The 27,964-nt window shown below is 34.9% G+C and overlaps 1 protein-coding gene across 1 annotated transcript; it reads left to right on the top strand.

Annotated features, from left to right (window-relative positions):
• The first annotated feature begins 16,010 nt into the window (after window positions 1-16,010).
• On the top strand, window positions 16,011-20,103 carry LOC144446802 (tyrosine-protein kinase receptor torso-like). Its single transcript, XM_078136646.1, has 6 exons — window positions 16,011-16,134; window positions 16,806-16,824; window positions 17,327-17,532; window positions 19,172-19,356; window positions 19,634-19,726; window positions 19,885-20,103. Exons 1-6 carry the CDS (start codon window positions 16,011-16,013, stop codon window positions 20,101-20,103), a joined length of 846 nt encoding a protein of 281 aa, XP_077992772.1.
• Window positions 20,104-27,964: the final 7,861 nt, after the last annotated feature.

The raw sequence follows: 27,964 nt of genomic DNA, 5'->3' as shown, positions 1-27,964 counted from the left end.
GTATTTTGTAACTCTGGCTATTAAACTTGTCTGTACCTTTGTAACCTTTAAAGGTAATAAACTTGATTGTCTTCTGCAACTGTCATCACCTGATGTAAACTACCAATAAATTAAGTTAAGAGATGAGAGTTCTATTAATTATCCTGCCAATGTGTTTGTTTCAAGTAAATCTCCTTGTTTCACTTGATGCCTTTACTGCCTCAAATTATTCATGGGCTGAGAATTCCCAATCCTTTCTTCAGATCAATGTGAAGACAGCATTCTGTCTCTATTTGATCCTAAATGATCAAAAAATACCCAGGAGTAAGTTTAAATTGATTAAAGCTCCCTATGAAACATCTATAATAAGAAGATTAATGGAAAGCCTATACAAGGAGTAATATGGAGCTGGGTACGTTAGTTGTAGCTTATATAGGATCAGCTAGATCAGATGTAAACTACTGGGGTGTACTATAATTCATATGCTGTAAAATCACAATGAAAAACTGTGTAACTGTGTGTAGTATGTGATGTCACAATGAAAAACAGAGGTACACTGTCATACAGTGACTGTGTTTCTGCTGTGATGCCACAATGAAAAACAGAGGTACACTGTCATACAGTGACTGTGTTTCTGCTGTGATGTCACAATGAAAAACAGAGGTACACTGTCATACAATAACTGTGTAAGCTGTGATGTCACAATGATAAACAGAGGTACACCGTCATACAGTATCAAGCATACTCAGCAAATTAAAGGCACTACACGATTGTGTCAAGAATTATGTAAATAAGTCCTGCTGCACTTTAAAAAAAAAAAAATATCATGATCAATCTATTGCATTACAACACTGATCATTGATTGATCATATGAATAAGTGCCAATCAAGGAAACAATCACATAATTAATAATTAGAATTTCCAAATTTTATGGGGGTTAAACAAACAAACTTTGTTACCATGTACCAAATGGTAGTGTACCAAGAGGGACACAATATCATATAAATTAAAATGTTGCTTGTCAACTGTTCACAGATTAATTCCAAAACCAAACGATAATTTTCCCCATTTAATTGATAATATGCTAAGTACTTTTTATGGTATTTATGATTCATATCATAGTTTTAATAAAATCATAAGACTTTTAAAATATTTTTTTGTCATAAAATATGAATTTATCTCTTTTTGGAAGTAAATAAATTGCACTCCTGACTCAGCAATATAGTTCATATACAGTATCAGTATCTGTAGTCAGCAACGTTGTGCATCACTTATATACAACAAATTCTTCATATACCTTATTTTTTTTTTTTCTGCTTCCCTTTTATATCAGGGGCTCACTAAAAACATTAGGAGCAACATTTACATAGAAGTCAAATACATACAAAATATCATGTTAAAATAGCAACTAACAACTTAAAAGATATAATAAGAGAGAAAGTGTGTTGACTTATAGAAAAGAAAAGAGTTTTTTGAGCCACAATAACAAATTCTGTCTTTTCATTAGCGGACATTATGGCCAGCGGGTGATATGAGACATGTGAACTTTAAAGATACTTATTCACGTGTTAGTGTTTGATTTGTGTCAAATTTAATATCTTGAATTCATTTCAAGTGAAACCTAGCCACTTATGCAAGGAAAATGTGATTGTGTTTGCTGTGTCTAATGTGAATATAGACCCCAAAGTACAAGTAACACGTAGATTATTAGAATGCATAGGCATTTTTGAACTTTGAAAGGTGGAAACTGTGTTTTCTTAGGCAATGAAGGAAGGAGTAGTTGCTGATGCCAGTTCTTCAATTCCATGTAATAACCTATAAATAAAATGTCACATTGCGTCAGTCATATGGCTTGTATCTTTGACATTATAAATTCCATGTATTCCTGATTTCTTGGAACCTACCAAATTTTATGATTATAATAAAACAGAATGAAAAGGTCAAACAATATTGCGACAGCCAACTTTCCAAGCAGTCAGTTAATCTACTGATTTCTGCTGGTAGTCTCTGTTACCTTGCTCTATTTATGATATTATTTTTTTAATGAATTTTCAGTCTTTATTAACTTGCTACTTGTTGTATTAATGTTACAAGCAAAGAAATCTAGGTTTAATATTCACCTAGATTCTCATGCATAAGCACGCAACATACATGTTTTTAGCATTATGTGAAGTATGTCAGAATACAAACGATGCATCATTTTCACACATTTAGCAAGGAAAACAGTCTTGATCTCACTACTGTGATGAATGGTTTTCACCATAGAATGTTTGGATCAAATTGCAGACTTTCTCAAATAGTCATTACAATTTATTTTACTTTTCATCCAAATGTATCTCTTCTAGCTTTCATATGCAATGAAATGTACCTGCCATAATGAAATGCAAAACATGAAAGAAATTAGTGAAATTGTTCATGTCAATTTCTCATTGATGTGAAATTTGTATTGTTTTCTAGGTAACTTCTGACTGTGATTGTTGGCATATAGGTTCTGAGATATCAACAATGTGTGTAAGTATTACATTTACAGAATGCTATCATTATTTTATTTTGGACATTGACAGGGTTATATAAACTGTACGTATACTACATTGTATGTGTTTTGGACAGCTGAACTGAGATTCGGTAGTACTATAGACATGGCAAAGTGTCTGCCATTGAGATCTGTCTCTGTCTGTTTGTCTCTGTGTGTAAACAATGTGAAGTTAAACTCAAAAACCATTGGAATGATTGCCTTAGTATTTGGTAGGGATATTACTTTGAGTGTTGGGAAATTGTTCAAAACTAAATAATTATGCCACTGTGCATGATTTAGGTAAACAAATTTGATTTTTGGTCAGAAAAACTTGAACTCAAAAACAACTGGGCAGATTAGTCTGAGATGTGGTGGGGATGTTCTTAGGGATGTGTAGATGAAGGATTGTTGATGACATGATGATCCCATCTGTGATGAGCAAATAAGGGCTAAAAATGTCACTTTTTGATCAAATATCTGTAATTCTGAAACTACATGACTGAGTGGGCTGAAATATGGTGGTGATGTTTGTTGGAATGTGTAGATGACGAATTATTCAGGACATAATGATCACATCAGTGATATGCAAATAAGGCCTAAAAATGTGAATTTTGGTCAAAATGTTGTATTTGAAAAACTACTTGGTAGATGGTGATGAAATTTGGTGGGAATGTTTCTAGAGATGTCAATCTGCAGATATTGTTCAAAACATATTGACTCAACTGGCCCGAGCAACCATGACCATGCCCATAGCAACCACCAAATGCTAGTATAATTTGCAAAGGTAACAGGGTATTGGGTCGGCAAGTGAATAACAGTTAAAAAGAGGTATGCAAATGTGCCTGGCAACCTGAACACACCCGTAGCAACAGACAAGTGATGATGTCCATTGCAAGGATAACAATAAGGATGAGTAGACGAGTGGGTAAACATCCAAAGGTGAACTTGTATATACCTAGCAACAAGATGATGATGATGACTATAGTAACAACCAAATGATGGTGTATATTGCAAAGATAACAAAAGGGATGGGTAGATAAGTGGATAAAAAACAACTAAAGCCTGTATTTCAACCTCCTGTTCTTACATGGATTCAATAAATTTAGACTGTACATTGCACATAGTGATTCTTTACAATTGTCTAATTTTGCACTTTGAAATGTGATTCCTTACAAGTTGGAAACTTTAGCATTGACAAAATTTAGGATGTTGTAGCTCCAAAAAATGATTGGTATTGTGGCTCAAAGTTTAAGCTTGGAGATGCTGCTTTGATCAAATAGTGGCTAAAGTAGCAGATACAGATACAGATACAGATACAGATACAGATACAGATACAGATACAGATACAGATACAGATACAGATACAGATATTTTATTGGCCGATGTAAAGGTACTTTGGAATTTCACTATTCATGAGTGCATCCTAGTAAAAGGATGGATAACAAGACAAGATTAAAATAAAGAAAAAAAAACCAGACAGATAAAAGACAGAATGAACAATGAAGTCTCATTTATAATTTGTATTTGGTAAGGGTAAAAGCTTTTCCTAAAACATAGAACATTTTAATTCATTATAACTGTTTTTGTAATACATTTGAATATGAGCAAAGCTCAATTCTTATTTTTTATTTTTTATTTATTTAACTTGACCTTAGTCAGGCATTCCACACAGGTGATGAACAGCTATAAACATTGACTCCTAAACAAAATATATGTTACATGCCTTGCTGAGTCCCAACTTTCCAGAATGCAAGCTACTATCTATTATAAATCTCTTATCCTTCACCATTCTAACCTGTTATTATTTCTTTGTAGACACCAATGTCCTGTGCTAAGAACTGTACAACTCACAAATCAGAGCAAGGTAAAGTCTCATTTTAATCTTCTCTTGAAGTGAATGAAGGGACAATTGGAAGTATAATTTACTTTTCAGCCAAATATATACTGATTGTAAAAGTGTATAATCTATTTATGATAAATGTAAGGTCTGTATGACTATATCCCTGTAGATAAGGAAGAATTCTGAAAATTTGACATTCTAGAAAATTTAATACAGACATTAGTTTAAATAAAGTTATACTCCTCTCTGACTCTTCCCCATTGTTTCAACTGTGCTCTCAATTTCATTTTATAACAGCAATTTTTCAGTTAACGGGACACTTTTACACAAAGAAAGTGTCTGCATACCGTTAATCCATGAAAGGAATTGTCTGCTAACAATTTAAACTCATGAATGATTAAGCTGTCCTCAGCAAGTTAATCATTTCTATAGCACTGTCCCCAACATGTCAACTGTTACAATGCAACCAACATGTGCTACTCTCCTAATACCGTGTTAGAACTAATTCTGCACCTGTCATTCTGTGATGTATGTGTAAAAAATCGCACTACCTTGGTGGGTCTCGAAACACAGTACCTCTAGTTCTGTACCTATCTATCCAAAGACATGCTCTATAATCACTTCACTACAAAGTGACTTGTGCAGAAATTAGATCTCCATATAGAATTTGTTCATTGACTTGACAATGCGTATATGCACCAGGGTTAATAACAGAACTACGGATTGGTAAACCAGAAATACTGCTCGATTTGGGATTGTCATTTTGTTACAGAATGAGTCCCAATTGCCAGGTTCACGAATTTCACACTAAACGTTTGGGGAAAACCTCGGATTATTTGGCTGAGAAGTGCGGGATGGGATTTCTATAGTGAATTTTGTAATTAACATGACAATGGTTAAGAGGTTACATAACCGAGCTATAGATAACAAGGTTGACTTTTTGGTGAAAAGTCTAAAAACTCGTCGAATTTGAAGTATAACTTCGTTATCGTACATATCATAGGACATTAACTATTTTTATTAAGACAGTTTTGGTTAACCTGTTTATTATTTTGTCCGAGGTGCATATCAGTAAACCCCTCTTTTTTGTCATGTTCATATTTTTGTTTGACTTACGAAAGTTGTGTCTCAAATTTGAAGTCAGTCCTCTGCCCTTCATACTCAAATTTGAAGTCAGTCCTCTGCCCTTCATACTCAAATTTGAAGTCAGTCCTCTGCCCTTCATACTCAAATTTGAAGTCAGTCCTCTGCCCTTCATACTTTTAGCAACACCAGAATGGAGACATGGTATTCACCAACAGCCTAAACTGGTCGGAATTACCTAGAGAGAAATTTCTCAAACAATATCACTAGCTTATTCTTCCTGTGATCCTTGCTAGGTAGAAGGAATTTATCCCTTTGGTCATTACTGGTTTATGTTTATCAAGTTGTCTTTCTTGAATATCACAAACCTGTTCCTCCATATTCCCATACAGATATTGCTATTGGTATACTATGCATTGGGCCAAAAACACAAATGCTATTCTTATTACAGTATGAGTTTTGACCAAATATGCATTCAGCAACATTGATAAAAGACTTACATAGTGTCACCCATGGTTACATAGATCAATATGCACCAAGTTCCTAATTTACCTCATAGAAATCACTGTATTGCCAATTTTCCTGGCCCATCACAGCCACCACATTCCAATATGAATTTTGACCAAATATGCATTCAGTAACATCAAAGGGAAATGTGGTCCTATAATAAATGTCCATGTATATCAAGCACCTAATACTCATTCCATAGAAATCACTGTAATTGTTGCTTTTGATTGAATATCTTAGATGTAAATTAAGTGTATTTGATATTCTTGACAGCCAACAATATGCCGCAGGTGCAGAACTCTAGTCTTAACACACACTACAAGGTGACCTTTTGATTAGGTACAACTACATGCATTTCCTATACACAGGTGACTTAATCTATTCCCTTGAAGATTAATGTATGTTGTAAGTGAAATGAATAGTTATGTTACACTTGGTGAATACACCTTTTACAAAAAGAGTAACGTTATCTTAGGTGTACATATATTGGTATTATCTGTGTAGGTTTAATTGTAGTATGGGGCCAATTCTATAATAGCTGTTCTTAATATATAAATGATTCTTGTGAATCTCTGCAACATGTTGTGTTCAAACTATTCCAACAGCTGTCACCATCCTCAAAATAAAATTTGAATACTAATTTTGCACAGTGCTTGATGAGCAGTTCTAGGAATGTTATTCAATTTATGTCATTGTGTAAGGCATGGAATAATTATGCAAAATGCAATTCTGGGATCTTTAAATTCATTCAATTTATATTGATAATTGATATAGAAGACATAGAATAATTATGCAAAGTTTTCAAACAAATTCCAAGAACTAAGTTATCCCAATTTAAAGTCGATGAAGTGACAAAACAATTGAAACATCTGCAGCATCCTGTGGAATAACAATATCAGCAGATCTTGATACTTTGAAGAATTGGCCAATCCCACACAGGTTATGTACCAGGGATACCAAGTATAGATGTATCAAGAGAATCTCTACAACGTGTCATACTGTCATGGCATCACCATCCTACAAGCAGTCATCATATAGTGCCAGTCTACTATGTTATACATACTCTGAAGAAGAAGGATCAGTCTGATCCAGGTGTATGGATTGTCTATAATCAGGTAGGGATATACTTTTGGTAGATGAATTTGGAAAATTATTCAAATTGCAAATGGAGAATGGGCTAAATATTAGTTTAAGAATAAATCATGTTTGATATTTAAAAACCCCAGTCCTGTTATCAAAACATTCCTACTGAGATTGGACTAGGAAACAAAGTGTGATCTCATCTTTATCACTAAATAGAAATAATTACACAATGTGATGAGACATGGTTTAGCTAAACCATCTAGATCATAGATTTTGGACTCAACAAATTGCAGAAAAGCTATGGTAGTAGGTTCTAGTCTATCTCTTAAGATATTGTGACATTACCTTTTTAGCAGCTTGATTCATTTTTATTGTACATCTTGTCATTTCAATGATACTCTTAGTCTTACCCACTAGGATTTCAGTCAATATTTGGCATGCATACAGCTATTGTTGGTGTGTATTTTTGTACCATTTATGAAAAAACATAGCCCAAGAACAGTCAGAGGTAAAGCATACAAAATTAATAGACTTTACCTGATAATGAAGTATAAGAGTAACTCAGTCAGTTACTTGGATTTCATGCCTGAACCAGTAGTTTTATACAATGAAATGTTACACATACAATATATGTACAATATACTCTTGAATGTTCCAAAAACACTCTATAATAGGTAGGAAATCTTCTAAGCATTGACACAAGCTACTTGATGTGTATTGCATGCATTGCATTTTATTCCTAACTGAGGAATATGTTTTACAAGTCCCAAAAGGAATCATTGAATTAAATCAAAAGATAATACTACATACTAAATACTTCAGTTATATTATTTTGTATTTTTATCCAATACACCTGATTGTTGTTTTAGGAAAAATAAAAGAATTCATAGTTTGGACACTGGATGTGTTCTTCATAAACACCTACTTGACTAGAAGTGAGGGCTAGAATAGATGAGTATTGTATCATGTTGTAAAAGTTGATAGCCTTCTTGGCCAGTTAAAATTAGTTGTAATGCCATGTGATTAGATGCCAGCATTTATTTCAGATTAATGTGCCCGAGCCTTGTTGACTTTACTAACCAAAATATGTTGTATAAGATTTCTGACACCAAGTATGATATCATTATTGGTAATTTGTCCTTATTAGACAACAACACCAACAGTTTCTGAAATGTAAGTTCAATGATGACAAGAAATATTACCATTGCTAGGTATTTTCCTTGCAGACAACCAGTACATCAATTGTAATAGAGGATCTAGATATGTGTGCCAGCTATCAATTTCAAGTGGCAGCTGTCAGTCCTAATGGTACCAGAGGATTCTCTAGTCTATCCAACATTACAGGTATTCAAACAAATATCTAGTATTTTAATAGGAAAAGTCCAGTCAGACTTATTTCTGCCTTTAGTACACTTGTATTGACTACTGCTATCAACTTAAAGTAAAAGTCCAGTCAGACTTATTTCTACCTTTAGTACATGTTGTATTGACTACTGCTATCAACTTAAAGTAAAAGTCCAGTCAGACTTATTTCTACCTTTAGTACATGTTGTATTGACTACTGCTATCAACTTAAAGTAAAAGTCCAGTCAGACTTATTTCTGCCTTTAGTACACATTGTATTGACTACTGCTATCAACTTAAAGTAAAAGTCCAGTCAGACTTATTTCTGCCTTTAGTACACTTGTAACAATAGCTGCTATCAACTTAAAGGAAAAGTCCAGTCAGACTTATTTCTGCCTTTAGTACACTTGTATCAATAGCTGCTATCAACTTAAAGTAAAAGTCCTGTCAGACTTATTTCTACCTTTACATCATACTTGTGTATTCCTATTGCTCATCCTTAATTCAGTTTCTATTTGTTCTGTATTTCCTACTGTACCTTTATTAATCCCTATGATATATTATGTACAAAATAAAATAAACTCTGTTTTGGCGGAATTTTCTTATAAGAAAAAGGAAAAAAATGTAATAATTTGAAATGTATAGTGAGAATGTATCAGCAGCCAGAGACTTAAATTGTCAGAGGGTTTGTAGGGAGAAATATGGTACAGACTGAATATTTCATATCAAATGAAATATACTATGACATAGATTGAAAAAAAACTTTTGCTGTGATCCCATTTTGTTTTCTGTACAGAAAATGCCAAACCTGGTGCTGTTGAAGACTGCAGTGTAAACAGACTATATTATGATGATGGTCATATCAAGACAGATATCTCTTGTCAAACTCCTTCTAGTTAGTAATATTCTATTTCTCATAATACAGACATACTGATAGACAAACATAGGTAAAAAAAAACTTCAAATAAATAGTGTACAACAGACATACCTTAATAATGTATTCCTGCTTCTCTAGTAGGCATATTAGTTCATAGTTTCCATAGCAACCATACATCCTCAATCATACATCAAAAGAAGTATATTAAATAAAAAGATCCTTTTTTTCATTTAAACCAGTAAATATTGTATTGTAACTACATGTTAATTAGCATTGCTCTTAGAGATGATAGCATTATGTCACACTAGCTAAATAAACGGACTTTCTACGTTTAGTGAGGAAAGGGGTCTGGTGTCAATGCAATTGCTGATATTCACACTTCTAACCAACACAAATTTAGAAAATTTTGACACCTTCAATGATAACAAGTTCTGTATTTACTACTGAGATGTTGATAAGTTGATTAAAATTTACTTCTAATGTGACATACAGTGCTGGGTTTCTGTTATAGTGTTAATATTTTAATGTGTTTACTGTGTCTTTACCTTGAATTGATTGTAGTGGTGTGACTGCTATAATTTTCATCATGGGTTACATCATATATAAAATGTTGATGTTGCACTTGTTAGTGTTCATTTTTTTTTTTTTTTTTTTTTTTTTGGGGGGGGGGGGGGGGTTTGACCTTAAAACAAACAAAGTTCATTTATTGAGCTTTTGTGACATTGTGCAATCATCCCTTAAACTAGCATGATTGTAAAAGTGTAGCCTTATATAGTTTTCATTTGTATTTATTTACAATCAGATTGGCCACTTCAAGAATATCGTGTACATATTCAGAACAAAATATGCAACGAAATCAAAACCTTTGCAGTAGGTGATATCCATCATCATGTAAGTTGATCTCTTTCTTTATTAGCCCCTGGGCTCCATCCACCAGTCTATCCATGTGTCCATCTGTAACACGTCATTTCTCTGATATGCAATATCTAACTTCACTCAAACCAGGCACAAAGGTGATATTTACAATCAGGGACAATCTTTCTTTAATGAACTTGATCATTTTCCCATGACCCTGATCTTCAGGGTCAGTTAGCAAAATCAAGCTTTTTCTCACATATCATGCCATTTGTATGCAACGTGGTCACTTCCTTTCAAGTCTTTTCCTACAGTGATGTAGAACAAGGGACACTTGCACACATACATCATTTTGCTGCTTATATCACTTTTGTTGAATGGTGGCCATATTTGGTGTAAAAATCCACCATTTTTATGTAGTAAGTAGTACTGGTACAAGAACAAAAAAGACAGTCACTTTATTCAAGTATCTATCCCTATGTTACCGTGTATGATGTCTGTCTGTCTGTCTGTCTGTCTGTCTGTCTGACTGTCTGTCTGTCTGACTGTGTCATCATTTTCTTGAAAATGGCTGGCTCATTTAAAATGAAATTTGGTGCCCGTATTCTTTAGGGTAATGGCTAGAACTGATTAGGTTTTGGTAAACAAACCTTGAATATTAATTAGATGTTTGCATAATTAATGGTTTTCGGTAATTAGGCTATATCTTAAGAATACATACCTCAAATTGAATATAATTTGGTACATACTTCAAACATAACTAATCACATAATTATGTTCTGTTGCATTCAAGCAATAATTCCAGCAAGACTTTGCCCTTAGGGAATAAGGCATTCAGTTTAAATCTGGTTTCAGTGAAGAAGTTATACTACTTTTTTGTTATCATAAAGTGATTAAATAATTGACATGAAAAATAGTGACTCACACTTGTGTCTTATCTTTGATATGTATAATCACAGATAACTAGTTGTCTGTGGTATAATGTAGCATTAAAATACTAATATTGAAAATGCTGTGTGTTTGTCTATATATGTGTGTGTGTGTGTGTGTGTGTGTGTGTGTGTGTGTGTGTGTATGTGTGTGTGTGTCCCCACCTGGGTGTATGTGTGTGTGTGTCTGGGGGTATGTATGTATGTATGTATGTGTGTGTATGTGGGGAAGGGGTGTCTGGGTGTATGCATGGGTGCGTGTGTGTCTGGATATGTGTGTGTGTGTGTCTGGGTGTATGTGTGTGTGTCTGGGTGTATGTGTGTATGTATCAAACTTGATGTGTGTGTGGGTGGGTGTATGTGTGTATGTATTCAATGTGTGTGTGTGTGTGTATGTGTATGTCACTGTGTATACATATATTTGACCATGTGGTTTGTCTGTCTGTCTGCTTGTCTCTCCCTGTCTGTCTGTCTGTCTGACTGGCTGGCTGGCTGGCTATTTTTCCCATTGTTAATGGGAACATTTTCTATCTTTCACCGACCAGATTGTTCCATTCGTAGCCACCATAGATCTTGGCAAAAAGGAAATGTTTGGCTGTGAAGTTGTACTAGAGGTAGGACCCTGTTGGTGTGAAGTATAGTAGTTACATTCTGTGGAACATTCATTGATACTCAGGCTTAACTGATCATATTAATGATAATCAAAATAGTTTGATGAACATCAAATTTGAACTGGGTGAAACGTACTCTATGAGCTAGAAGCAACAAGACTGGAACTCTTCTAGAAACAACTTGTGTATGCCAGACTAAGTCCACTTAGGAATTGAAGCAAAGCAAATGAGTTATGTTAGAGTATAGAATGATTTGAGTAATGGCATACTAGTTTCATCCAATGTTAAAGCAAAGTTATTATAATTGCATTGCAGGCTTGATGGCCTTGGATGTCACCTATTCTCAATCACTTATATGAATGTCAAGACTTACAGTGTATATATAATTATATGGGATTATTTTGTCATTCAAGTTCAAGGATCTGAAACTAACTATTACCACATGGGCAAAAAAAGGTTAAGAATATTAAGAATGCCACAATGATAAGTAAAGATATGTTTATCATTCCATTTTACACTGTTACATCCTACAGATTGAACCCTACAAAGGGTGTGAGCATGTTGAAAAAACACTCATTCCTGTGAGCTTAACAGGTATGTATTGCAAGTAAATGACTGTGTATAGTTTGCACTTGTACAATGTCTTCCTTGTATTTATTTATTTATTTATTTATTTATTTATTTATTTATTTATTTATTTATTTATTTATTGATATATTTATTTATTTATTGATTTATTTATTTATGTAATTTTCATGCAGCACGTCATGTCAAAGCCAACTTCATCGATTCCACAGCATTCTTTTCAAAAAGTGCATCAAGTAGTTGCCATAAAACAAATGCTGTCAGTCATTTTATTTTGTGGTCAACAAAGATCACCTCCTTTGTGTGGCTCTCATTTCTTTCCACACATTGAAATGTGTTGGTGTTGACAAGAGAAAGCCAACTAGCTAGCATATGTGTTACCTGTTGATTATTCAGATGCCAATTATCATGATTGCAATATTCCAAATGACTCCTTGGACCTCAGACCACAGTTGGAAGTAAATTTTATTAACTATTAAACACAAGTAATGTTTTTTGAGATTTAAATCCACAGTATTGGAAAGAGATGTTATCTGAGTTACCCTGACTGAATATATTTGACAATGATGAATATGCTTTTTGTATGCGTCTTCAATGATGTCACTGAATTATAGTGTCTTGATTGAATTGTATACAGTTGATAACTTAAGCTTTGTTTCCTTTTGACTGTAGAATGTCAGAAAATAGAGGGCTATCCATGTGATGCTGTAAAACGTGGTAAGTCATTTCTTGTCCAGTACTACCCTTTTACCTGTACAAATCCCTCATTTTGATTAGTTTATTGAGAAATAGAACACATATTTGTATGGTTGAGATAGTTTCCTAATTCAGCTAGGCATTTCATGGGTGAAGTCACTTCTTTTCCTGTTGTCTTATGTCACAATGACTACATTTTTAGCCAGGTTTAAACACTCTCTTTAGACATTGACCTTTGACCCAGACCTGGATATTCAGGTTCAGTTACTGAAATTCAGCAATTCCCTGCATTATCACAGACACTTTGTAGTATTTATATGTTACCACCAAATTACTTTTAATCATGTTTCAATTCAGACACATTTGAGGGAGGAATTATGTCTTCTATGAAGACTTGTTATTTTAACTGGTAGAATACAGGTGCAATGAAAATAGCCAAAATATTCCACTGTACTATACACTTTCAATGAAACTGATACTGTACTTTGAATAATCTAACAATTAATGAAATATAGACTATTGTTTTATAGCATAAAGGATTCAAAAGTTAAAATGATGAACACAAAACATCATATCTGATTTACATTCCCATAGATTCCATGGCACCTGTGAAAAAAGTAACACCGTCAGAGGCATGGCAAGCAGAAAATGGCAGTATCTGTGTAAATATCAGCTGGATAGCCCCAAATAAGACTGAAAACATCTATGGCTATAACATTCAGTGGGGTGTACAACTTCTATCAGGAAGTGATACGGATATTCTATATCACAGGGCAAATTCCAGTACATTGAGACAAGTCAAAGTATCCATGGTACGTTCATACTTTTTTCCCCATCAGTTATTTCTAAAAGTAACCCAACACAGTGCAACTCTTATCCTTGTAGTGACACTGTCACTCTGTCATGTCATTGGGTTCCTGTCAGAGAGTACATACCAGTACACAATGCTGTAAGTGGTGACATATTGTAATCTTTATATCATATTCAATGATAGTTGTCTGTTATGTTCCAGAAGTATTACATTGTCAACTGTAAATAAAATGTACTGTTTATGGTGAGATGAAGACAGTGTATAGGATACAACAGTTCTAAATTATACAAATCAATCTATGTTAAAATTTATACACATATTAACTATGTGTTTTTTCTTCTGAGGCTATAGTACTCATCTATCATGGTCCAAAAGTTACCTATGAACAGCACTTCTAGCATAACAGCCAAACTTTAGCGTTTTTCTGATATTAATTGTGATGTGGTGTATCGGCCCTAGGATCATGCTGCACTTGACGAATTCTTAATATTTGGAGCATATGTTCAATTTGATATTTTATTGTGTCTTTATTTCTGTAGAACCAAACCAGTTACATTATAAAAGACTTGAAATTTGATACAAAATATGTTGTCAAGGTAAGCAATTACAATTACATTACATTCCCTTTTTATGTCGTTCAGAATTTGTCATTCTCTCTAGTCTTAGAATCAGTTAATATAAGACTAATCTGATCAAATTAAATAAATAAGATTATGTCTTTTGTGACGTTTAATTCACTTGTAAATTTCACTTACTGGACACAAATAATCAAAAGTAACCAGTTGATTGAATATTTTATCTAAGGGTGACCTGATTTTTTCTTTTTTGTTGCTCATTACTTTTTCATAGCAACTATGGGCTGCTCGGACGATTTAAAAAAAAATGAAGAAAAAAATCATCTTCTTTATGTTTCTTTGCCTCTCCTCTTCCTCCTCTCTATCTTATTTTTATTGGATTCCTGGTAACAAGCCCTTTCCCAGCTTCTGTACACAATTGGCATTGTGTCTTCTCTAACCCCCCCCCCCCCCCACTTTGACAACTTCCGTTCATGAAAGAAATGCACTGTTCATTAACAAGTGTCATCACTGCCACCATGACTAGATAACATCAACAGTCCAAACACTTGCTTATTCTTGCCAGAGAGGGTGCTATTCCACAAAATATCAGAGGCAGGTGGAAAAGAAAATTTTAATTATTTTGATGACGGAGCTGAAAATTTTGGTCAGTTGGATAATGAGAAACAGAATAATATAGGGTAACCTTAAGTTGTCATAACACATTTGTCATTGTAGGTTGGTGTAATGGGCTATGATCAGAATGTAATTTTTGAAATGTTGGTGCCCTATCTATTTGATACAAGTACGTGAGTATTGCTTTCATTTTTTCCCCACTATACTCTCTAACATTTAAAATAAAAGGTTGAAGCAACTTTAAAGTTGATATTGAACTACAAGAAAAGATAAAGGATACATTGTTGGAAATATTGTATGTTAGTGTGCCCCATTAAGGTGTACGAAATGTTGTATGTTAGTGTGCCCCATTAAGGTGTACGAAATGTTGTATGTTAGTGTGCCCCATTAAGGTGTACGAAATGTTGTATGTTAGTGTGCCCCATTAAGGTGTACGAAATGTTGTATGTTAGTGTGCCCCATTAAGGTATACAAAATGTTGTATGTTAGTGTGCCCCATTAAGGCTTACGAAATGTTGTATGTTAGTGTGCCCCATTAAGGCTTACGAAATGTTGTATGTTAGTGTGCCTTGTTAAGGCGTACGAAATGTTGTATGTTAGTGTGCCCCATTAAGGCGTACGAAATGTTGTAGGCGTACTTCACACACTCATGACTATAAGGCCAATAAAAAAATGTAAATCATTCATCAAATTTTTTTCTCTTGACTATGAACCTTGGAATGTTGTGAAGTGTAAGCCTGTAAAGCCCTCTAGGCCAGTAAATTAACCCTTGAACAAAATAGTGAAAGAGTAGTGTCCCAGGCCCATGATTGCTATGGTAACACGTGTATACACTAGCTTATAGCTGCATTGTGCTGTTATTATAGTAAAAAAACTTGGGAATTTGATATTTATCCATACACCCTTTTACCATCTTTACCATTACATAGTTAATGTTCATTGGAATGATAGAGTCACTACCAACACAATGAAAGAGACATCAGTCACTGTCATCGGTAACTCTGCTACCATAGACCAAACCAGCTCAAAGACTTCAAGTACACAAGTCAATGATCAAAGTGGTGGTACTGACAGTAAAGACAAAGACGACACAGTGAAAGCTGTCATGTTAGCTCTGTATATCACCTTACCTCTACTGTGTGGTATAGTTCTTTTGGTACTTGTCTATGTGTACTGTAGATATCAGAAATTCTCATCACTCAAACATCACCTTTCCAAAGATGAAGAAGGTATACCAAATATATACATATCTCCAAAACTGTACATGAGGTAATTACTCTAAGTGAATTATTGTGAACTTGTTCCATTTCAATTTGTAAGGGTGAATTTATAGAATATACATTATCATCTTTCATCCCATTCTAGAAAGTATAAGTCATTCCAGCTGTTAATACATCAAGTGTTTTCTACTAATACTATGCCTTCATGTGTGATGATGATGATGATGACTTTACAATGTTTATTACACCAGTACATCCTCATCTCTTATTTTCATATACACTAAGCTTGCACTCACATTCAAACTGGTCACAGCTAGTGGTTGGTTGTTAGGCGCAGTGTGGCTGCTAGTATTTGTTAGGTGTAGTGTGGCTGCTAGTATTTGCTAGGTGCAGTGTGGCTGCTAGTATTTGCTAGGTGCAGTATGGCTGTTAGTATTTGATATAATCAGTTCAAACCGGTCACAGTGGTTGGTTATTAGGCGCAGTGTGACTGCTAGTATTTGTTAGGTGCAGTGTGGCTGCTAGTATTTGTTAGGTGGAGTGTGGCTGCTAGTATTTGCTAGGTGCAGTGTGGCTGCTAGTATTTGCTAGGTGCAGTGTGGCTGCTAGTATTTGTTAGGTGCAGTGTGGCTGCTAGTATTTGATATCATTAGTTTAATTGTGTATCTTTTTTGTTAAAGAGGAACGAACACCACTCCAGTAAATAGAGACATTTTCATAAACTATAGGTTCTGGAGAGTCATTTCATGATGTTACATCACCTACAATTACTTCAGAGAGATGTTTTACACTAAGGGAATAAGCACTCAGGATTTATGAATATTTATTGTTCAACCATGAATAATCATTTCTGCTGACTCTCATGATGCAATGTGGCCTACAGGAAAGATACAGTAACTGTATAAAGGCACAAGATCAATTTGATGTATCTCTGAAATTGTAAGTAATTGTAAGTGATGTAAAATCATGAAATGACTTTCCAGAACTCATAGTTTATGATCATAGCTTTATAAGGTGTACCCCTTTAAATGTGAGTGTAATGGCTGTTTTTAGTGAATGTCACGTTAATATCTGTTTATTTGTTTGTATTTTGTCCTAGACCATAGTGTTAAACCAACAGAGAAATTCCATTTATTTTAATAGCATGGACAATAAAGATATTTTGAGTGCAACAAATAATTTGAATCTCTCTTTCATGTAGCAAGCGTGTACCAGATCCTCATGACAGATGGGAGGTCTCACACTCCAGAATTATTTTTGCTGAAGTCTTAGGATATGGTGCCTTTGGTCAAGTAATGAAAGGAAAGATAGAAGGTCGAGTCTTGACACATCACAACTCACAGTCATCATTGGTCAAAGAATCTCTGAAAAGTCAAGATGTAACTGTGGCTATCAAGATGTTACATGGTGGGTCAACTCATACATTTCCTCTGACATTACCATTTCATGTTACATGGTGGGTCAACCCATACATTTCCTCTGACATTACTATTTCATGTTACATGGTGAGTCAACCCATACATTTCCTCTGACATTACCACTTCATGTTACATGGTGAATCAACCCATACATTTCCTCTGACATTTCACTATTTCATGTTACATGGTGAGTCAACCCATACATTTCCTCTGACATTTCACTATTTCATGTTACATGGTGAATCAACCCATACATTTCCTCTGACATTTCACTATTTCATGTTACATGGTGAGTCAACCCATACATTTCCTCTGACATTTCACTATTTCATGTTACATGGTGAGTCAACCCATACATTTCCTCTGACATTTCACTATTTCATGTTACATGGTGGGTCAACCCATACATTTCCTCTGACATTACTATTTCATGTTACATGGTGGGTCAACCCATACATTTCCTCTGACATTACCACTTCATGTTACATGGTGGGTCAACCCATACATTTCCTCTGACATTACCACTTCATGTTACATGGTGGGTCAACCCATACATTTCCTCTGACATTACCACTTCATGTTACATGGTGGGTCAACCCATACATTTCCTCTGACATTACCATTTCATGTTACATGGTTGGTCAACCCATACATTTCCTCTGACATTACCATTTCATGTTACATGGTTGGTCAACCCATACATTTCCTCTGACATTACTATTTCATGTTGCATGGTTGGTCAACCCATACATTTCCTCTGACATTACCACTTCATGTTACATGGTTGGTCAACCCATACATTTCCTCTGACATTACCATTTCATATTACATGGTGGGTCAACCCATACATTTCCTCTGACATTTCACTATTTCATGTTACATGGTGGGTCAACCCATACATTTCCTCTGACATTACCACTTCATGTTACATGGTGAGTCAACCCATACATTTCCTCTGACATTACCACTTCATGTTACATGGTGGGTCAACCCATACATTTCCTCTGACATTACCACTTCATGTTACATGGTGGGTCAACCCATACATTTCCTCTGACATTACCACTTCATGTTACATGGTGAATCAACTCATACATTTCCTCTGACATTACTATTTCATGTTACATGGTTGGTCAACCCATACATTTCCTCTGACATTACCACTTCATGTTAGATGGTGGGTTAACCCATACATTTCCTCTGACATTACCACTTCATGTTAGATGGTGGGTCAACCCATACATTTCCTCTGACATTACCACTTCATGTTACATGGTGGGTCAACTCATACATTTCCTCTGACATTACCATTTCATGTTACATGGTGGGTCAACCCATACATTTCCTCTGACATTACTATTTCCTTAATAATTAGGTGTAAAAATTCACAATATGATTAACCAAATCACAGTTCAACTAGACTGTAAGATATGTCATATATGTTTAGCCTCAATCAGCCTTCTCTTTTCTTATTTGTCTTTGACTTGCAAAATAGCACCCCTCATTATCAGTATAAATATCAACAGCTTTGACTTTTTAAACTATGTTTTCTCTCTTTTGTTAAGTGAATTTACACTGATTTCTTTTGTTTTCAGTAAAATGAATATTTTGTATGTGATTGTTTTCAGAGTATGCTGAAGAATCACAGAAGAACGAGTTTCTTAGAGAGATAGATCTAATGAAAGCCATTGGACATCACACCAATGTAGTCAGTATTATTGCATGTTGTACCATTCAGGATCCAGTTTGTTTGATTGTAGAACACTGTCAACATGGAGATTTACTCAATTATCTCAGGAATAGGAGATCAGAGGTAACATATTCTATCTTAAAAATAATTGTGTTTAGAATGTGTAAGGCTTTCAGTGATAGCTCCAAATTGAAATGATTGTGATGAATAACCAATGGAGATAGATTGCTATCTGAAATCAATCATAATAATCTGCATATTTTTGTTATATTTGACAATGTGAAATCCCCTTTTTATCTGACTCAGAGCCAAAAATAAAGAAAAAATAAAGTTCATTGATGCCACCAGAGGGCAGTATTTCATAGCATCATGGTTAACATATTTCATTTGTGTATTGCAGCTGAATCCAGATCAAGCAAAGGACAACAATGATGCCAACAAGCTGATGCCATTTGATCTTTTATCTTTTGCAAGACAGATTGCCATTGGCATGGTAAGATCAATTATGTATAATAAGATGTAACTTTAAGAATTGAACATTTGTTATACCCCACCTCCACCCCTATCCCTTGTATGATAAAATGATCACTGGTAAATATATGAATTACTTTTTTCTCAATTCTCAGCAGTTTCATATTTTGCCTCCTCCAGGAGTTCTTATCTCAGAAAGGCTTTGTGCACAGGGACTTGGCTGCCAGAAATGTACTGGTTGCAGACCATAAAACAGTGAAAATTGGAGATTTTGGGTTGACAAGGTACATTTATGATGATAAGATATACCACAATAAGAAAGGTGGCAAATTACCCATCAAATGGATGTCTGTAGAGGCCATATTTGACCAGGTCTTTACTACTTCAAGTGATATGTAAGTACTGTCAACAATGTTTTATTGATACTGTTGTCATGGAAATGGGAATTATTCACATATTATAAATTATAGCTCAGTTTGTTGACCTGATGAAGAAGTCAATTTACTTTATAACATAACTTTACTGTACAAACAGTTTTAGAATATAGATGAATGTATACGTTGTCAGGAGAAATAGAACTTTCAAGAACACTAACACATTTGCATAATCATTTTATTTCTGTAGCTATGCTCAATAGCCATGGTTTAAGGGTATGTTGTGTAGTGTAGGCTTGTTGCTAAGATGTTTCTACAGTCAAGAAAATATGTACATGGGACTATTTATTTGGTTTTTATCACTTCCATATAACACTTTAAGATCCTTAGAAATATCATCACACTTTTATCTAGTGGAACATACATAAAGGTAATGTTGCCATCAAGAAAACAGTGGTGTTTGATGGTGCGCTCGGTTTAAAGGCAGAAACAACCTTTTCCTTCATGGCTCAATGTTTAATATGTTAGAACACAATTTGAAACTGAAATATACAAATTAAATTAGAACCAAAAAACAGTTAACAAACAAGAATTTGCTTTGGTAAATCCATTGATTGCTTTATGTGTATTTAGCTCTTGTTTACAAGTTGATATGTTGTTATTTTTTGTTTTAGTTGGTCATTTGGAGTGGTGTTATTTGAATTAGTGACAATTGGTGGATGTCCGTATCCTGGGATGTCAAACCACTGTGTTATCCAATTATTGAAACGAGGTTACAGGATTGAAAAACCAGACAACTGTTCAGATAATCTGTATGTCCAAATTTTTATCAATCTTTTTTATGGTTATTTTTACATATCCCGTTTATTCAAACATACTTTCACCTTTCTTATAGCTATCTATAAACGACATCACATTAGATAATCTATATGTTTCCAGTAGCTACATTAATATTATTTTACATAACTTGTATGTTCTCAAACGCTATTTTACTGCTGAAACACGTATGATTACCCAGTGATCAAATCGTATCAGTGTTTTACAAGTATAGAATTGAGTGGTTGAATGAATGAAATGTCCCCGTGACTGTTTACACATGGACATCAATTCAGTATACACAGTGCCAGTGCAAGTAGTCAAAAAGTTACAGCTATCGACTCAAGAGTTGTTAGGTACTCAAGTTGTAAAACTTGTGCCACAAATTGAGATCAAACACCAGAACATGACATGAGTCTTTTTAATACAATACAAGGGTAGTGTGATATTTACCAGTAGTTCAGTCTCCAACTCTAGATTGCGTTTACCTGATTGAAGATATTGGCCGGGGTCTTTGTGACTGAGGTCAAATTCTGCATGTCATAACAATTATGTTAGATTATAGTGTGTTTCAAGTATCAAGCACAATATTTTCATAGATTCATTTTCTCCAATGAGTATATTCACGCTTGACCCTAGCCAAAGTCAGACTTTTTTAGTCACTGATGACTAGGTATAGGAATGGGCTATGTTTAGTCTACCCATGCATTAGTATACTCTTGTATCTCTACTTTCATTCAATCCTATCACAATGTCATTTGATACCTTCATTTAAACCTAGCACAATGCCATGTCATACCTTCATTTAAACCTAGCACAATGCCATATACTTTCATTCAAACCTAGCACAATGCCATGTCATACTTTCATTCAAACCTAGCACAATGCCATGTCATACTTTCATTCAAACCTTGCACAATGCCATGTCATACCTTCATTCAAACCTAGCACAATGCCATGTCATACCTTCATTCAAACCTAGCACAATGCCATGCCATACTTTCATTCAAACCTAGCACAATGCCATGTCATACTTTCATTCAAACCTAGCACAATGCCATGTCATACTTTCATTCAAACCTAGCACAATGTCATTTGATACCTTCATTCAAACCTAGCACAATGCCATGTCATACTTTCATTCAAACCTAGCACAATGCCATGTCATACTTTCATTCAAACCTAGCACAATGTCATGTCATACTTTCATTCAAACCTAGCACAATGTCATTTGATACCTTCATTCAAACCTAGCACAATGCCATGTCATACCTTCATTCAAACCTAGCACAATGCCATGTCATACCTTCATTCAAACCTAGGACAATACCATGTCATACTTTCATTCAAACCTAGAACAATGTCATGTCATACTTTCATTCAAACCTAGCACAATGCCATGTCATACTTTCATTCAAACCTAGCACAATGTCATTTGATACCTTCATTCAAACCTAGCACAATGTCATGTCATACTTTCATTCAAACTTAGCACAATGTCATGTCATACTTTCATTCAAACCTAGCACAATGTCATGTCATACTTTCATTCAAACCTAGCACAATGTCATGTCATACTTTCATTCAAACCTAGCACGAATTTATTTGTCCCATTATACAATCTGTATATTTGTATATTATATAATAATCATTTTTTCATAAAAAGCTAAATTGTACAGTATCTCAATTGACTAGATTCATATAATCAAAGGTCAGTGCTATTCAACATACCTTGACCATTGAGGTCATTTTTGATATTAAACCATATATAGAAACTGTAAGATTTTGAAGTTTGACAAGTTGTTTTCATGCTCAGTCCATAGAAGATACACATGATGGAACATATGTACATATTATTGCTAGATTTGGTCCAACTACAAATATGTCAAAAGTTTTTAGCAGTGTTTGTTTATCAGAGTCATCATGTCCATATCTGTTATTCCTGAAATAATTTATATCTAATGAGAGTAATGTTGCTTGTTAATATGGTACAGCTGCCATTGAGGGCAGCAGTCTTCACAGAAATAAGTGAACACTCACTTGAAACTAATCTAATGTCAATAAGAGAGGGGGAGACACAGTCCATGCCAGTCCATCTATGAATGAATGGCAGACTAGAGTACATAGACCTGCTATCAATCACAGAACGGAAATGGCCACTAGAGGGCTCTGTGTAATGTCACTATCATCAACCACTTTGGATGGCAGTTTAATGTGCACTTTTGTTTGAGTATAGAGATATTAGTGACATGATGTTTTATAGTTATTTTATCTGAAAGGATAGTACAGCTGCCATTAGTGTGTAGGAATCTTACTACCTCCTCAATGTGGGTGTTGTTGCTATAACAAGAGCTATCTTTGGCTGGTCACAATGAATTGGGTTTTTTATACTTTGTTAGTAATATTATACGATGACAGGTGCCCTGTTCTATCACAGATTTCTCAATGTTTGACATCTTTGCTGTTCTCATTTTTACACTAATGATCTTGTTTTGCAAACATTACTGCCACTAAAAGTACAATATCACCAATGATTTCTCTGTGAGTGCCTTCTTACATACCTTCCCACTACTTCAAACTGTCAACTTAATCCTATATTTTCATGTAATGTTTACTACATTTTATATGGATAGAAGTCTGGCAGCCACTCCTAAATTCAACCGGACGCAACTTTCAAGTCTAATTTTATTCTATTGTTCAAATAGTGAGAACCATTATAGACATGTGTGATTACTTTGTCCCATTTATGTTCCTAATTATTTTGTCTGTGTGCTTCGACAGTTTAAAGGGAAATATTACAACTAAATTAACTGTTACTTCTTCAAAATAAACAAGTTTCCTGAACATTTCTTTGTCTAATCCATTGCAGATACAATTTAATGCTTCAGTGTTGGAGAGAAAACCCTAGAGAGAGGCCAACATTTACAGACTTACGAAAACACTTAGAGATACTTCTTGAGCAAGACACTCCTTATCTAGATTTTAACTTGGATGAAGACAAAGACTATTACAAGTTTATATCTTCTGAGATTTCTTCCGAGTCATTGGAAGAGAGACAATTGTCCGAGACTGATAGCAATGAAATGGATGCACTGTCTTTCAACCGCATCAACCGCAATGCCTTGACATTTACAGTAGGTAGTAGTAGCAGTAGTAGCTATGAAAGTACTACCAACACCAACAGTCCACAGCAAATCAGTGCTGAATTAACCCAATACGATAATCACAGTCCAGAAGAGTTTCATCCTCTGATGGAAATCAAGAATGAAGAGAATGTCCAAGCCAAAGAGATTGAATACAATGAGCAGGAACACATATATATCGAATCAAGTGATCAAATGAAAGAATATTGTTTTAAGAAGGACTTTCACAGACTAGTTGAGACAGTGGTCTGAGAGTAATAATATGTGACAATATTATGAGAAAATAGTATAAATATGGGCAATGTTGACAAGGTAGACAGTTGTCCAAACATTGGTAATGTATGGTTACATTTGAGTCAATTGTCAAAATCTGGGCAATGCATGGTTACAAGTGAGAACATTTCCTGAATATGAGCAATGTTGATATAGATGAGAATATTGTCCAAACATGGTGAATAATGAGTTAATTGTCTAAATGTGGGCAATGGCAACTTTTGAGACAATTATCCAAATATGGGTAATGGTGAAAGTTGAGACAGTTGTCCAAATATGGACAATGGTGACAGTTGAGACAGTCCAAATATGGGCAATGGTGAAAGTTGAGACAGTTGTCCAAATATGGACAATGGTGACAGTTGAGACAGTCCAAATATGGACAATGGTGACAGTTTAGACTATTGCAAATATGGACAATGGTGACAGTTGAGACAGTTCAAATATGGGCAATGGTGACAATTGAGGCAATTGTCCAAATATGGGCAATGGTGACATTTGAGACTATTGTCCAAATATGGGCAATGGTGACATTTGAGACAATTGTCCAAATATGGGCAATGGTGACATTTGAGGCAGTTTTCCAAATATGGGCAATGGTGACATTTGGGGCAGTTTTCCAAATATGGGCAGTGGTGACATTTGAGACTATTGTCCAAATATGGGCAATGGTGACATTTAAGAGTTTTCCAAATATGGGCAATGGTGACATTTGAGACATTTTTCCAAATATGGGCAATGATAACGACTTTTGTGTATTTCTACTCTATTATTTGCCTTTCAACAAGTACCGAAATATAACTAAGATATTTTTCAAAGGAATGTAATATATATGTATATAAGTTTTCTAGGTAACTATTCAAAAGAAATAACTATACTTGGTAGTCCATGACAAAAATCTATTTTATAGTGCCCATCAACTATAAAATATATCCTCTTTCTCCCAACTTGTACTTAGTTGTGTACAAACAAATACCCTCTAGGGAGAACGAGGACCACCTTATACTTAGTTATGTACAAACAAATACTCCCTCGGGAGAACGAGGACCACCTTGTACTTAGTTGTGTACAAACAAATACCCCCTAGTCAGAAAGAGGACCAACTTGTACTTAGTTGTGTACAAACAAATACCTCCTAGGGAGAACGAGGACCAACTTGTACTTAGTTATGTACAAACAAATACCCTCTAGGGAGAACGAGGACCACCTTGTACTTAGTTATGTACAAACAAATACCCCTAGGGAGAAAGAGGACCAACTTGTACTTAGTTGTGTACAAACAAATACCCTCTAGGGAGAACAAGGACCAACTTTTACTTAGTTGTGTACAAACAAATACCCCCTAGGGAGAAAGAGGACCAACTTGTACTTAGTTGTGTACAAACAAATACCCTCTAGGGAGAAAGAGGACCAACTTGTACTTAGTTGTGTACAAACAAATACCCTCTAGGGAGGGAGAGAGGATTAATTAAAATTAATAACGCCTAAGTTGTTTGAGTAGCTGAATGAAAGAAACCATGTGTACAAGTAGTCAGCCATATCAAATGAAAACAAGTGAATTGATGGATAGATTGTATGGTGTTAGAGTTAGAGAGTGATAAATGACCTTGCCGATCATATGATGGAAGTCTCTTTTCCCATGTACAGACTGTGAAGAATATTGTAAGGAGAGGGAGCCAGTTGTGCTGTGATCACTACAGACTGTCAATTTTTGAACCTTGCTGACTGCTATTAAACAGCCTTCATTTTAATATTTGTACATGACTTGACCACCATAGGCGATGTACTTCTGATTCCTTATGAAAACATTGTACTAGTTTACCAAGTGGTTAGGTGACCCTAATGTATGGCTGGTGAAAGATGGCTCCCAGATCATATCATATCATTACCAATTACTACTTATATACTAAATCTGATTTCTGCTTTCACCAAAGACTGGATAATGTAACTACCAGCCTGTGACAATTTACAACAACTTAGATCTAGAGGCAAAAGAAAACACAAATAAACAGTAGACTGATAATGGTTTCTTAGCACAACTAAACTGAGGTTCTGTAGCTAAGTGCTATAAGCATGATGAGGTGTCCAGCTGTGTGTGTGTGTGCATAGGTGTGTGTGTTTGTGTGTGCATGCGTGTGTATGTGTGTGTATGTGCATGTGTGTGCGTGCATGCAGTGCACACTATTGTGTGTGTGAGTGTAAATAGCCAAAAGTTAAAAACTGATGAATGTACAGTTGAAGTTGGCGGCATTGATACTACTGTTGGTGTCTTGGCTGGTTGTTCATGGCAAAATGGCAAGATCAGTGATGTGCAAATTACACCTAAATAGATGTGATTTTTGGTCAAAAACATAAAAACTCAAAAAGTACCCAGCAGATGGGGCTGAATTTGATTGGCCTGTTTTATAAATGAATAGTAAATATGCATTGCCAGGGTTTTCACTATTTTTTTCAGCAGGAGAACTAACTATCAGGCAGAGAGGACAGTGGGCATGTCAAGACTACTGGGGTAATTCAAGATTTGATAGATTGAGCCTACAATGGCTCAAAATTCAATGAATGAATTAATGAATGAATGAATGAAAGAATGTTTTGTTAATTATGCATAAATGTGATTATTATGTTGTTAGTGTTAAATTTAAACCCCCCCCCCCCCCCGGGTGCTATTACAATGGGCTCCTTCGTTTGTGTGTGTGCGTGTGTGTGTTTGTGTGTGTGTGTCCGTAATAGTAATATGTCATTTCTCACACATGCAATATCTGATTTCTTTCAAACATGACACAAGGTGACATGTCATGTGGGACATATGCACGTCAGTTTGCTTTTTTGATATATGCAAATTTGACCAAATGGCGGCCATATTTGTAGTTAAAAATCAATATTTACTGCATAACTCAGAAACTGTAATACACAGACACTCCATTTGAGTGTCTACCCCCATATCAGATGCGAGCTATCTTTTGAGTCCTTAACCTTTGACCTTGACCTTCAGGGTCAATTATCAAAATCAAGCCAATTCCCGGTTGCCTAGCACAGGCACATTGTAGTTTTACATATTGCCAATTTCTTTTAAATCATGTTTACAATATTGAAGAAAAGAAGTATACACAACCATTATTGTTGGTGCTCACTCAATTTTTACTGAATGTCAGCCATATTTGTCGTAAACAATCACTGTATTTAATACTGCACAACTAAACAACTTCAATCATAGACTCCATTCATAGACCATCAAAATTAAGTTATTACTTACATATTGCAGACATTTTGTAGCAATTATGTGTGGCTAATATCTTTTAGATCATGTCTATAGATAATACAGAATCAGATAAGCATATACATGTATTGTTTTTGGTGTTCATATAACTTTTTACTCCATGGCAGCCATATTTGTAGTGAACAATCATGATTTACCAATTAACTCAAAAATATTAAGAAGTAGATACTACATTAAAGTGTCTATTTGAGGGGGTGCCCTGTCTTCTATGAAGACTTGTCTATTTGAGGGACCCTGTCTTCTATGAAAAATTGTCTATTTGAGGGGGGGGGCTGTCTTCTATGAAGACTTGTCTATTTGAGGTGCCCTGTCTTCTATGAAGACTTGTCTATTTGAGGGGCCCTGTCTTCTATAAAGACTTGTCTATTTGAGGGGGG

Source organism: Glandiceps talaboti, chromosome 2 (genome assembly GCF_964340395.1).
Source record: "Glandiceps talaboti chromosome 2, keGlaTala1.1, whole genome shotgun sequence".
Taxonomy (NCBI): domain Eukaryota; kingdom Metazoa; phylum Hemichordata; class Enteropneusta; family Spengelidae; genus Glandiceps; species Glandiceps talaboti.
This window is presented reverse-complemented; position numbering and strand designations above follow the sequence as displayed.

What these genes read in the sequence shown, in the direction of transcription:
- LOC144446802 (XM_078136646.1), top strand. Translation starts at nt 16,011, where the DNA reads ATGTTAGCTCTGTATATCACCTTACCTCTACTGTGTGGTATAGTTCTT. An exon ending in GGCTATCAAGATGTTACATG is followed by an intron (nt 17,533 to 19,171) that starts GTGGGTCAACTC and finishes GATTGTTTTCAG; the next exon opens with AGTATGCTGAAGAATCACAG. An exon ending in TCAGGAATAGGAGATCAGAG is followed by an intron (nt 19,357 to 19,633) that starts GTAACATATTCT and finishes TGTGTATTGCAG; the next exon opens with CTGAATCCAGATCAAGCAAA.